Source organism: Zalophus californianus, chromosome 1 (genome assembly GCF_009762305.2).
Source record: "Zalophus californianus isolate mZalCal1 chromosome 1, mZalCal1.pri.v2, whole genome shotgun sequence".
NCBI classification, from domain to species: domain Eukaryota; kingdom Metazoa; phylum Chordata; class Mammalia; order Carnivora; family Otariidae; genus Zalophus; species Zalophus californianus.
The window spans coordinates 4244262-4258134 of NC_045595.1; the positions used below are offsets into that span (position 1 = coordinate 4244262).

Genomic DNA, 13873 nt, shown 5'->3' on the forward strand with positions numbered 1-13873 from the left:
AACTCCACGGAGGCTCCCACGGAAAGAGCCCCTTCCCTCCTTCACTGTTCCGCTAGACTGGCCCTCTCCCCTCTTTCCCACACATCTGAGCTCAGGGCCACCGTCTCAACACCATGTCCCTCCCAGCCCCAGTCCCCATCCCGACGCTGGAGGGCCCAGATCAGCAGCTGCCCCAGGTAGGATCATGCAGCCCAGCAGGAGCGTCCCCTGGTCCCTGGTCCCTGGTCCCCGGCTGCAGCTGGAGACACTTGAGGCAGCTAACAGGCAGGCCTTCCCGGGAGTCCTGTGAGCAGGGCTGGGCAGCCAGGCGCCGGCCCACAGGTGGTCTGCTTGTTAGGAAGTTTCAGGGCTGAGGCTGTCTGGGGTCTCCACTCCCCCGAGTCTTCTGAGGTTTGGGGTAGGGGATTCCTCCTCTGTTTGGGCTGACTCAGCCCAGTCGTGGCAGGAAAGCTGTTGTCCCCATCTCCTTGGGGCAGAAGCCAAGCCTCAGTTTCCTCATCCCAGATGGCCCTGAGCCACGGAGGCAGTTGTTCAGCCCACAACTGGGAAAATTGATCTTGGAGCCCAGGTCTGTGGTCCCTGAAGCCTGACTACCTGTGTGTGTGTGTGTGCGCGCGCGCGCGCGCGCGCGTGTGTGTGTGTGTGTGTGTGTTTGAGGTGTTTGTGTTGTGCACCCTCTCAGGGTCTCCTGGGACCTGGGCTTCCTTGTCTCTGGCTCAGTTCCAACATCCCAACCACAGTGTGCTAGCCCAGCCGACCAGAACATTGGGGCAGAAACATTGGGGCTGCCCCCACACACCCCCGGGGCTGGGGTCGTGTGCAGGCCAAGCCATAGCGCGCGCACACACACACACACACACACACACAGAGTGTGACACCTACATGGGTTTAGCAGGTCCGATCATACGTGGACACACGGCCGCTATGCTTAGACACTCAGTCGTCACCCATGGTCGAAACTGCACACTAGGAGGGACCCCCTCAATGTCCCCTCTCATGTGCAACACCACATGGTGTTTGGCCACACCCAGTAGGATCTCTCTCCAGGTTCTCGCTCCAAGCCCCCATGGTCAGCATTTGTCACACACACTCTCAGCGCTACACGTGCTCAGCACCCCACTCTGCCCTCCTCCCCTTCCTTCGTGGGCAGTCCCTGCCCTCCCTCTACACTTGTCCCAGCCCTGCCCTGCCACGGACCCCCAGACAGCCTGGTCTCCACCCACACCCACTGTGGGGCTTGGCCTCCAGGGTTTTTCCACCTCTTGACATAGGCTCCCAGGCCATTCTTGGTCTTGGGGGGCCTACCTGGGCCTGTGGGCTGTTGAACAGCATCTCTGGGCCCCACCCACTGGATGCTCTCAGCCCATCTCCAGCTGTGCCAAGCACGAGCCTCCCAAGCCTTTGCCGAGTGTGCCCGGGCAGGCAGAGTCGCCCTGGGTGCAAACCGCTGTTCTAAAATAAGGGAGAAGACATCGGTTTTCCTCGGAGCATTCCCATCCGGAGAATGGTGCCAGTATCGTCCCTCCGCATGCCCTGCAGGCAGTGAGCAACAGCAATGATAACCACAAGCAAATCTAGCAGACCCCTCACCAGTGAGTGGGACCCCAAGGGGAGTTTTAGTGGGTGAGGGGTGCAGCAGGTGACACCCCAGTTCAGTGAGGCTCCTAGCAAGTGAGTCCCCGTGAGGCTAGATGACCTGTTTCAGATCCCCAGCGGGTGACGTCCCCAACCGCCGAGGTTCCCAGAAGGTGAGGCCCCTCAGGAGGTGAGGCCCCTGGCAGGTAAGGTCCCTAGAGCCGATGTCCTGGCAGCATAGTGCGGGTGGGTGAAGTCCCAGGTAAATGAGATCCCAGCACGTGAGATTCCCAGCAGGTGGGGATGCCCCTCCTCTGGCCGGTGAGTCCCCAGGCAGGCGAGGTCCCCAACAACCGAGGTCCCCAGCAGGTGAGACCCCCGGAGGTGAGGCTCCTGGGAGGTAGGATCCCTTAGAGCTGATCTCCTGGCCACACAGGTGCTCAATAAGGGAAGCCCCAGCTCAGTGAGCTCCCCAGCAATCAGTGAGCCACCACCCTGGCAGTGAGGTCCCCAGCAGGTGTGTCTGGAGCAGCCCACACCCCAGGCTGGCCAGCTCACGTGAACCAGGAGGCTGCGCTGGGCACCGCCGGGTAGGGGGAATCCTCCTGCAGCCGCCAGCAGCCTTGCAGAACATCAGGGCCCTGCTGAAGGATGGAGGCCGCAGGGTCTCCCGTGAGCAGAAGTAGCCGAGGTAGAGGGTGTGGTCCTTGTCCAGCGGCAGCAGGTACTGGGCCAGTTCCTTGGGGCTCTGGAAGTCACTGATGTGGAAGAAGGCATCGGGAGGCAGGAATTTCTTGTGGTTCCTCCTGCTCGGACCCAGCACCACGGTATGGTGCAGGCCCCCAGGAGGCCTCCTCCAGGAGGATCTCCATGGACAGCTTCTCTGTGATGTAGTCAAGATGCAGAGAGTTCTCGAAAGCTAGGTAAAACTTGTGGAGAGACTGTGTGGGGGGGGACAGTGGAGAGAGCATCACTGAGGAGAAACACGACAGCCCACGCCTGTGGCCACACCTGGGTTTCCAAAGTGACATTCGTTAGCCCTGGGGTCGGCACTGTTGGTTTTTGGCAGTTTATAGGTGAGCACACTGGGGGCACGTGACTCGGCGGGAGACAAGGCCGAGCCAGAATCCCAACCCCAGAGCCCAGGCTCCCCAGCCGTCAGGCGGCACAGCCTCTGTATCTGGGGAGGGCTCCCCAGGGGGCTGCGGTAGGTCCCAAGGCTCTCAGCTCCCACCTTGACCCTGCCCCTCCCAGCCCTTCCCAGACTTCCCCAGTGCCCGGGAGTTGAGGCTTGAACCCCGGCTAGAGCCATTATGATCCAGAACCTAAAGTCTCCCTTCCTGACCTAACCCCGAGCTCCTCTGCCGCTTTGCAGGTGGAGCTCCTCACACAGCAGGCACCGTCCCACAGGGCTTTCTGCAGTCGGGGAAAGGCTCTGTCTCTGCACCATCAGATTCGGCGGCCGCTGGCCCTGTAAGGCCATGGAGCCCTTGCAATGTGGCCGTTTTGTCTGAGAAACAGCGTTTTTTATGCTAATTTAAATTTAAAAACTGATACTCTCTTCTCTGAGTGAAAAACAACTTCAAAATAGAAAGTAGGGCACTGGTAGCCCAGTCGGCAGAGGTGCGTCTCTTGATGTCGGGGTTGTGAGTTTGAGCGCCACGTTGGGTGCAGAGATGACTTAAAGTCTTTAAATAAAAAGGAAGATCAAACAAAACCAAACGCAACCTCAGATAGTCAATTCAATGATTGCATACCTTTGAAGTATATTTGGAACATCCTGGATGTGCAAATCTGCTTCTTCAACTATCCATCTTATGGAGTCTAAATGCAGATCAAGGATCGTTGATGAAAACAGTGTCCAAATTTGAAGCATACCAAATGTAACAGACACACCAGATTTCCAAGGTGTCCAAAGAAACAATGTAGATAACAATAATGTTTATATCACTTACTCATGGAAATGATACTAGTTAGAATCCAGTGGGTTGAAGACAGCCTTATTAAAATTAATTTCACTGTTTTTTTACATTTCTGAAAATGTGGCTACTGAAAAATATTAAGTATATGTGTGACCTGTTATATTTCTATCAAAAGTATAGGCTACTGTAGAATTTCTAAGAATGGAAAACTGGTGGGCATCATAATTTAAAATGAACCCACCTTCTCTAGAGGGATTGGCTCAAATGCCAGGGAAGTGCCAACCAGCGTGTTTTGTACCAGCTACATGTCCATCAGTGTGGGGCTGGTCAAATTGGGGTCTCTCGCTAGAATAAAATACTAGGCAGCTGTGAAGAGTGAAAAAGCCACTGATTCAAGGCCAGAAATAAACCCATGATTATATGGGCAATTAATCTTCCACAAAGGAGGCCAAAATCCACATTGGGGAGAAAGGGAGTCTCTTCTGCATTTGGTGTTGGGAAAACTGAACAGCTACATGCAAAAGAATGAAACTGGACCACATTCTTACAGTATGCCCCAAAATAAACTCAAAATGGATTAAAGACCTAAATGTGAGACCTGAAACTATAAAAATCCTAGAAGAAAGCACGGGCAGTAATGTCTCTGACATCAGCCATAGCAACGTTTTTCTAGATAGGTCTTCCAAGGCAAAGGAAATAAAATTAAAAATAAACTATTGGGACTACATCAAAATAAAAAGCTTCTGTACAGTGAAGGAAACAAGCAACAAAACTAAAAGACTTCTATGGAATGGGAGAAGACATTTGCAAGTGACATAGCTGATTGGGGGTTCATATCCAGAATATATAAAGAACTAACAAAACACCACCAAAAAACCCAAACAAAGAACAATCCATTTAAAAATGGGCAGAAGACATGAACAGACATTTCTTCAAAGAAGACATCCAGATGGCCAACAGACACATGAAAAATGCTCGATGTCCCTCATCATCAGGGAAATGCAAATGAAAACCACAATGAGATACCACCTCACACCTGTCAGAAGGGCTAAAATCAACAACACAAGAAACAGCAAGTGTTGGCGAGGATGCGGAGAAAGGAGAACCCTTATGCACTGTGGTGGGAATGCACACGGGTGTAGCCCCTCTGGAAAACAGTATGGAGGTTCCTCAAAAAATTAAAAATGAAAGTACCATATGATTCTTTGGTATTTACCCAAAGAATACAAACACACTAATTCAAAAAGATATGTGCACCATTATGTTTATTGCAGCATTATTTGCAATAGCCGAATGATGGAAGCAGCCCAAGTGTCCATTGATCAATGAATGGATAAAGAAGATGTGGTACGTATATACAATGGGATGTATTCAGCCATAAAAAAAATGAAATGTGGCCATTTGCAACAACATGGACAGATCTAGAGGGTATTATGCTAAGTGAAATCAGTCACGCAGATTTCATATACCCTATGATTTCATAATCACATACCCTATGATTTCACTCACTCAGATGTGGAATTTAGGACAAAAAAAAAAAAACAAAGAAAAAGAGAGACAAAGAAACAGACTCTTAACTACAGAGAACACAGTGGTGGTTACCAGAGGGCAGAGGGGTAGGGAGATGGAGGATTTAGGGCATGGGGATCCTAATGCCCAGAAATGTACAGAATTGTCGAATGCCTATATTGTATACCCGAACTAATATAATGCTGTATGTTAATTATCCTGGCACTTTTTAAAATCCACTTATTCACGTGTAACAGCGTGTGAATGTCACGGAAAATGCCCAAGTATGACAGTGTGAGTTTGTGGAATACAGTGATGTGTGAACATCCTCATCTTCAAGGGTCATAATGTGAGTGTGAGGATAAATATGCCCAGGTGTGAGTGCTCCTGTATGTGAGGGGGGACATCAGTGTGTGGCTCTGCTACTGCTGACGTGTTTGCGTGTGACTGAGTTCCAGTGTGTCCGTTTAATCATGTTTCAGGACGTAAATGAGATAATGTCGGGCGTCCGAGTGTGCCAGTGACCTCGTGCGTAAGTGTGCCCCTATATGGATGGACGTGCGAGAACACCCACCCGTGCAGGTGTTTCCAGCATGTGTGAAAATGCCCACGTGCGTGGGAAAACCCCTCAGTGTGCGAGCCCCGTCGAGTTGGAGTTGGTGAGTATGAAAACAGGGAGTGTAAGTGGGACAGTGTTGGAGCGTGCATGCGACAGCGTGTCCCGGGGTGTGGGTGCAGGACTGTCCGGGTGCGCAGGGGAGTGAGAGCACCCAAGTGTGTGACCGAGGACAAGAAGGCCGAGTGCGAGTGACTGTGCGCCCCCACGTGTGCTGTGAGTCCTCCTCCCAGGACCAGGGGCCTCCAGGACGCAGAGACGCGCATGGTGCACACCGGGCCCCCTCCCCGCGCCGCGCGCCACACCCCGCAGCACCCCTCTGGGTCAGGTCCGTGCCACAGACAAACCAGTTGGGTGACCCCCTTACTGAAAGGCCCATTGTTAACAGACGCTTATCAGCCGCACCTACTGGGCCCCCTCCACCCTTGGCCCTCTGCTTTCCTGCCCCCCATCAGAGCTCCGGGGGGTCTGCGGCTCCAAGGACAGACACCAGGGGCTCCCGTGGCCAGGCCGTCTCCGGGCCCATCCGGCCTCTCAGCCCCCCCGCCCCCATGCGAAGCCCTCAGCGGAAACCCAGGACCAGAGCCTGGTGCGGTGCAGGGGCCTCGTTCCAGCCGAACAGGGAAACCGAGGCACACCCCGGCAGGACGTGGGTGTGAGAGCAGACAGGGTGCTGGGCGTGCAGGGAGGGCTCTGTGCCCCCAAAGCATAAAGTAGGTGCTCCTTTAGAGCCAAGGGGCGGGTTTGGACACCTGACAACTTCGAGGGCTGTCCTCCCCTTGCTGCACAAGCTTGACAATGAGATGATCTCCCCGCGGCCCCAAGGCCCTGCGTGACCTGGCCGGGCGGGGCCCCTCCCCGGCCTCCCCTCCCCCTCCCTCCGCCCCGCTCACTCTGTTCCAGCCGCATGGGCCACCAGTGTTCCTGCAGCACGCCAGGCGCGGTCAAGTGCCCTCCGATCTGCAGGCTGGCCCGGCTTTCTCTCACGCTCCCGTGTGGGGGAGCTCATTCTCTGCCAGCGCCACCAGCAGTCCCCAAAACGGCCCTATCCAAACACCCCCAAGCCGAGCAAGTCCTCAGAGGGACTCCAAGGCTGCCAAGCACAGCGCAGCCCCTGCAACCGGGTTCGAATCCCAGATGCTTGTCTAGCTGTGACCTTGGATAAGCCCCTACCTGCTTTGTGCCTCATTTTCCCCAGCTGTAAGATGGAGATCATGCTGCCTCCTTCGTGGGTTCGGCACCCGGTCTGGTACACAGCAGGCGCTTAATAAATGTCCCCGGCTACTGTCTGGCGGCTGTAGGTCCTGCGCCAGCGCTTCCAACGGGGAGGGGGGTGGCTGGGGGGAGAGGCGGTTCCAGACCCGAGGCGCCAAACCCCCCAGTGCGGGGTCCATGCAAAACTGCAATGCAAATCGCACGCAAATGCCGGCTCGGCACAGTGGCCAGCAGCCGGAGCCGCCCGAGGGGCGCGCGTGGGGGCGCCCGGCACCCCACGGCCGAGCCCAGGCGCTGACCGGCATCCAGCGCGGCTTTCAATGCTCCGTGTAAATGTTTACACCGGGCAGGCCGCCAGGCCCCGCGCGGGCCGCCACTGGGCTGCCAGGCCCGGGAATGTAAACCCGGGCGGGGGCGCCCGGCGGCGGGAGGGGCTCTGACCGGGTGGGCGGGAGTGCGCATGCGTTACGAAACACCTACTGTGTGCACCCAGTGCGCCGGGCTAGGCACCGGCGGTGCCAGCACTGAGTCACCAGTGCCTCATCGGGAGAAGCTCAGGCCATTGTGGTGGCCCAGAGCGTGCACACCTGCGCCCACCCGGGACTGGGGAGGGGGGACGGCGCGGGTAGGAGCAGCCAGAGAAGGCTTCCTGGGGGAGACGCCCTCCGAGCTGAGACTGAGAGGGGGAGGGGAGTGGGGAGGAGGAGAAGAGAATGTGCTGGGTGGGAGGACCGGCCTGAGCAGAGGCCTGGGGGTGGTGGGTCGAGGGCAGCTTTGGTCCATCGATGCCCGCTTCTGGGCATCAGTTGATCTCTTTCTGGAGACCCAGGCTCAGAGAGGGGCAGGACGTCACTCCCAAGGGCCCCAATATGTTAGGAACACATTAGAGCACATTCTCTTCTCCATGCCCCAGTCCCACAGTGCCCCCTGCTGGGAGCGCCCTCACCTAGTTCCAGGCTGCCCCCCCCCCCCCCCCCCCCCGCCCCGACCCCCGCCAAGCTCACTGGGCTCTGGCCACTCCAGCCTCCTAGCTGCGTTGGCCAACCTTAATCCAGCCTCAGGACCTTTGCACCAGCTGTTCCCCCTGCCTGAGCTGCCATTCTCTTGTGCCTGGCCGACTCCTACCTTTGGTCAAGGCTCAACTTTCATCAATCCTCAGAAAAGCACTCTGGGACCCCCCAGATGGGGGTGGGTCCCCTGCTACTCCTGGCACAGTGCCCACTCCTTTCTTGGGCAGCATTTTTTCGCAACCTTGTTCAAGGGTTCCTTGATGAATCATGTCTACGTTATTACTGATCATTAAGCAGAAGTGGCTTGAAATCAGGGGCCGCACCGTGTCCCCGGTGCCTGGCCCAGCGCCGTGTTCCCGTTTGTTGCCTGACAGACAGACAGACGGAGGCCGTGGGGCTGACCATCGCGTGCCCGCAGGCCGAGGATGCAGCGCTGGAAGGCGGCAGCCTTGGCCTCGGTGCTCTGCAGTTCGGTGCTCTCCATCTGGATGTGTCGGGACGGCCTGCTCCTCAGTCACCACCTGGGACCCTCGCTGACCCCACTGCGCCGGCCGCCTCGCACCCTGGACGCCCGGATCGCCCGCCTGGCCCAGTGTAAGCCGGGCCCCGACGTGGGTCAGCTGCCCCGATACAGGGGCGGCCACACGGTGGAATTTCATGCAGGGGCCACAGAGGCTTAATTTGGATGGGGTGAGGAGAGGGTGCAAATCCCCCAATGACCTGGCAGGGGTGGCAAGCGGTCGAGGGGGGGGATCGCTGGGAGCTGGGGGTCTCTGGGCTCAGCTGTCACGAGGAATTAGGCTCTGGCCCTGAGGGGCCAGGGATCCAGATGGAGATTAGATCTGGGCATCCCCCCCGGGGGGCTCCCATGCGCAGCGCGTGATGTGGGACAGGGAGGCTGGATCCGAGTCCCCACTGACCTGCCCCGTGGACAGGGACCGAGGGGGAAGGGGAGACCCCGAGAGACGTAGAAATGGGGAGAGAAACAGAGACAGAGACGCACAGAGACAGACAGACACAAGGTTGGGAGAGATGGACGCGGGAAAAGGCCCTGCGGTGGAGATGTGGAAACGCCCCCCTCGCGGCCCAACTCCCCACTCCTCCCTGGCGCCGGCCGCTGCCCCGCCTGCCGGCCCGGGGTAGGGTGCGGTCCCGACCTCCTGTGCGCGCGCGCGTGTCCACGCGGGCGCCGCGCCGCCCACCGAGGTGGGGGCGCGGGCGCGGCGCGTGCATGGCGCCCGCGGGGTTGCGCTGCGTGCAGCCTGTGTGCAAGTCCGCGCCCGTCCCGCCGGCCCACACAATCCTCCTTTCTTGTCCTTACAATGGACAAGGGTGGCCTCAGGCACGGGCTCCACTTCCGCCCGCCGCTTCCTCCTGAAGGCGGCAAAGTCCTTCCCAAGACACTGGGTTCCAGAAATCCGGGGCGGGGTGGGGGGGAGCCTAGTTCTAGCTTAGAACCTGGGCACAACACCGACGGTGGGATCTCGGTCAGCAGGAGGGGTCTCGGCCCCTGGGCGGGTGCTTGCCCACCCTGCATCCTGTCCCTGGGCACAGTCGCTACGAAGGGAAGGGAGTGGCCGCTGATCCCCCCAGTGTCCTAGTGTTAGGTCCTGAGACCAACGCGCTGATGGTGGAATTTCAGGCTTGGGACGGTGGGAGCGCGGGGGTGGGGATCGGGGTGCGGATCGGGGTGTGCGGGGGGCTATTGCTGATCTCATCTCTGTGTTCCAGACCCTGTGCAGGTGGCCAGGCCTGCTGGAGGGAAGCAGGGACACATATACCAAGAGATTATTCAGTTTATCTGAAATTCAAATGTAACTGGGCATCTGTACTTTATCTGGCATCCTCCCCCGCCCCGCCCCCCGAATATCTGTGTAGATGTATACCTTAGGGGCGGGCACACGACATGGAATTTTAGGCACCATAAGTGAGGTAGGCTGGAACCTAACCCCAGAGCAGACGGTGCTGGCCACCAAGTCCTGCCCCTGGACTTCAAGAACTGGGAACATGTTGCTCAGTTGATGCCCACTTTCCACTGTCCCGGCCTCGGCCAGAGCGGAACTGTCTGCAAGGCTCCTTGAGCAGACAGAGAAACTGAGGCACAGAGCAGGACCATCACCTGCCTGAAGTGAAACAGGGCTGAAAGTGGCAGAGCAAGGCTCACAACTGGGGTCTGTCTGATTCCTGAGACCCCCTGTGGAAACGGACACACCCTCACCCTGGCGTCTCCCTGTAAGCTATTTCTTTTGAGGGCCAGGGGTGCCAGCCTTGGGGGCATGCAGGCGATAAACTCAGGGTCTCCTCTCCCAACCACAGGCATGCCTGCCACTTGCTCAGAGACTGGGAGCCCCTGCCTGCAGTTCCACTCTCAGCGCCACCTGCCACTGGCATGTCTACGAGGCTCTCCCGAGGCTGCAGAGTACTGGGGCAGCCCAGCCGCCTGGGAAATAAATTTAGGCTCCGGGGCCCTGGGAATCTGTGACTCCGGGCACCTCCTGGCAACCGTGGGAGCAGAGGACTGGCCGTGGGCCAAAGTTGGGCACACGATGGAGGCGGGAACAAGGCTGTTCGGGCTTGTGTCTCTCGCTCTGCCACCTGCTAGTGTTGTGGCCTTGGGCCAGTCTCTGCCCTAATGGATGCCCGTTGTCTCACCTGTAACACGGGGGAGGCCGTGACATTCCCTGCTGCCTCCCCCCCACGGTCCTCACGTGCAGGCCTCTGTGCCTGCTGGTGTTATCCTCTGCGCGTTCTGAACAGCCCAAACGCCCCGATTTGGTATACTGTGCATGAAGAAAATCAGTCCCAGCATGCGGGGGAGCAGGAGGGACACGGTGGGGGGCATGGGGTGGGGCCCCCAAAGAGTGAGCCGGAGACTCATTATCAGCTCAACCAACAAGTGAGTGCTTGAAGCATGGGATGCAGCTCCCCAACACTGGTCACACAGGGGGTGCCAGTTACCCGGGGCATCCCAGCAGAGGGGTGGGGCCAGCTGGGGGCCCACGGGCACAGGGATTTGGATCACTACAGCCCCAGCTGAGCCCTCCCTTCCTTTTCTGCAAAGAGGTGGGAGCAGCTCAGCGAAAGCAGAACAAAGGGCCAGGGTCCACGGAGAATGTGGGCGTGGGGACGACCATAGGAAGTGAGACACGGGGGCGAGCTCAGCTCAGCGTGGGGCAGGCTGGAAAGCGCTCGGGGGCACCGGAAAGGACGAGCCAGGTTCTGAGCGTCCACCACAGCGGTACGGTCCAGAGAGGGCTGTTGGGAGTCATGGGGCTCCAGCGCGGGGGCTCTGCACAGGCATCCCCCACGGCGCCCAGAGAGGGAACATGCTTGGGAATGTAGCAGGGAGCTGAGAAGCTGTGTCGGGAGGGTGCGCTAGCAAGGGGCTGTTTTCCGAGCGGAACAACGGGGGTCGGGGGCTCTCCCCCCAGCCAGCCACCGACCCACCCGGTTCTCTCTCTCTCTCTCATTCTCTCTCTCCTCGCAGATCGTGCACTGCTGCAGGGCGCCCCGGACGCGGTGGAGCTGCGCCAGCTGACGCCTTGGGCAGGCAGGCCCCCGCGTCCGCGCCGTCGGGCGGGGCCCCGGCGGAGGCGCGCGCGCGCGCGATCGGGGACGCGGCCGCGGGCTGCGCGAGCTGGAAATGCGCGTGAGCGAGCTGGGCTTGGGCTACGCGTCCGACGAGACGGTGCTGTTCCGCTACTGCGCAGGCGCCTGCGAGGCGGCTGCGCGCGTCTACGACCTGGGGCTGCGGCGGCTTCGCCAGGGGCGGCGCGTTCGGCGGGAGCGGGTGCGCGCGCAGCCCTGCTGCCGCCCGACGGCCTACGAGGACGAGGTGTCCTTCCTGGACGCACACAGCCGCTACCACACGGTCCACGAGCTGTCGGCGCGCGAGTGTGCCTGCGTCTGACCCTACCTCACCGGGCCCGGCGAGACGGCGGCCACGCCCCCCGCGCCGCGGCGCCCACCGTCCCGCCTGGCAAGGTCCGCGGCCGGCAGACTGCGCGTGCGCAGGAGGTGCCCTCCAGGCCTCGGGACTCTCCAGTAGCTGCACCGAGATAAAGTGTGGAAAATGGATCCTGGGTCGTGATTCCGCGTTCCGGGGGTGCCCACCTCTCGGAGGGACACGAGCCTGTGTGGGGTGGGGGAGCCAGCTCCACTGGGCAGAGGGGGATGGGGCAGGTACCAGCTGGTGGGCGCAGAGACGGTCCTTTTCCCGTGGTACACGAAGGAAATCGGTGTGAGTGGGAGGAATGTCGGCAGGGGCCGTCCTTCCCACTTTCTTGCGGGTCCCTGTACCCCTTCCTGACGTGTCCCACGGCCACCACCCCGTAAGGTGAGCTTCCGGATGGGAAGAGGGAGCCAAATGCAGATGACGAGTCTGAGGTCCGGATGGACCCAGGCCTCCCTCCCCGAAAGGGCCTCCTCAGGCCCCGTCCAGCGCCACCGAGCCACTATCTCCTTTCGCTAGCTAAAAATATATGTGCACTGCCCATCTCCCTGTGGGGATAGGTCTGGGGCGGGCGCCAGCCCTGTCCAGCCCGAAAGCGGCGCCTGCTTGGGGCAGAGCCGGGTCCTCAGGGACCTAGGTCCCGGGCCCATAAAAGCCCTGGCCCGAGCTCCTGGGGGGATTTACGACGCGTCCCCGCGGAGGACAGAAAAAGCGGTGTCACCTTGACGCTTGGCAGGCCCAAGACAGCGCAGGGGGTTGGGTTCTCAGACCCTGGGGAGGGGTCCGCACATCCCAGGGTCTGAGGAGGGGCAGGGCAGGGGGCCACTGCCCTGCCCCCAGGCTCACAGCCTGGAGGCCAGTGGGTATGGACCCTCCCCTCCTGCACCTCAGAGTGGGGTTCTCGAGGGTGCATGCCCCTCTCACCCGAGACAGCTTTCCTGAGGGCGGGGTCCCCTCTCTTCTCCTCTCACCCCGAACTCCACGGAGGCTCCCACGGAAAGAGCCCCTTCCCTCCTTCACTGTTCCGCTAGACTGGCCCTCTCCCCTCTTTCCCACACATCTGAGCTCAGGGCCACCGTCTCAACACCATGTCCCTCCCAGCCCCAGTCCCCATCCCGACGCTGGAGGGCCCAGATCAGCAGCTGCCCCAGGTAGGATCATGCAGCCCAGCAGAAGCGTCCCCTGGTCCCTGGTCCCTGGTCCCCGGCTGCAGCTGGAGACACTTGAGGCAGCTAACAGGCAGGCCTTCCCGGGAGTCCTGTGAGCAGGGCTGGGCAGCCAGGCGCCGGCCCACAGGTGGTCTGCTTGTTAGGAAGTTTCAGGGCTGAGGCTGTCTGGGGTCCCCACTCCCCTGAGTCTTCTGAGGTTTGGGGTAGGGGATTCCTCCTCTGTTTGGGCTGACTCAGCCCAGTCGTGGCAGGAAAGCTGTTGTCCCCATCTCCTTGGGGCAGAAGCCAAGCCTCAGTTTCCCCATCCCAGATGGCCCTGAGCCACGGAGGCAGTTGTTCAGCCCACAACTGGGAAAATTGATCTTGGAGCCCAGGTCTGTGGTCCCTGAAGCCTGACTACCTGTGTGTGTGTGTGTGTGTGCGCGCGCGCGCGCGCGTGTGTGTGTGTGTGTGTTTGAGGTGTTTGTGTTGTGCACCCTCTCAGGGTCTCCTGGGACCTGGGCTTCCTTGTCTCTGGCTCAGTTCCAACATCCCAACCACAGTGTGCTAGCCCAGCCCACCAGAACATTGGGGCAGAAACATTGGGGCTGCCCCCACACACCCCCGGGGCTGGGGTCGTGTGCAGGCCAAGCCATAGCGCACACACACACACACACACACACACACACACACACACACACACACACACACACAGTGTGACACCTACATGGGCTTAGCAGGTCCGATCATACGTGGACACACGGCCGCTATGCTTAGACACTCAGTTGTCACCCATGGTCGAAACTGCACACTAGGAGGGACCCCCTCAATGTCCCCTCTCATGTGCAACACCACATGGTGTTTGGCCACACCAGTAGGATCTCTCTCCAGGTTCTCGCTCCAAGCCCCCATGGTCAGCATTTGTC

At 59.5% G+C, this 13873-nt stretch overlaps 1 protein-coding gene and 1 pseudogene across 1 annotated transcript; one reads left to right on the forward strand and one right to left on the reverse strand.

Annotated features, from left to right (window-relative positions):
• Positions 1–2129: 2129 nt before the first annotated feature.
• On the reverse strand, positions 2130–8252 carry LOC118356177 (annotated as a pseudogene).
• On the forward strand, positions 5519–11924 carry LOC118356046 (neurturin-like). Its single transcript, XM_035722527.1, is given in 4 exon segments — positions 5519–5538; positions 8222–8441; positions 11335–11470; positions 11472–11924. Coding segments are annotated over 3 exon segments (591 nt in total). The 5' UTR covers positions 5519–5538; positions 8222–8272; the 3' UTR covers positions 11758–11924.
• Positions 11925–13873: the final 1949 nt, after the last annotated feature.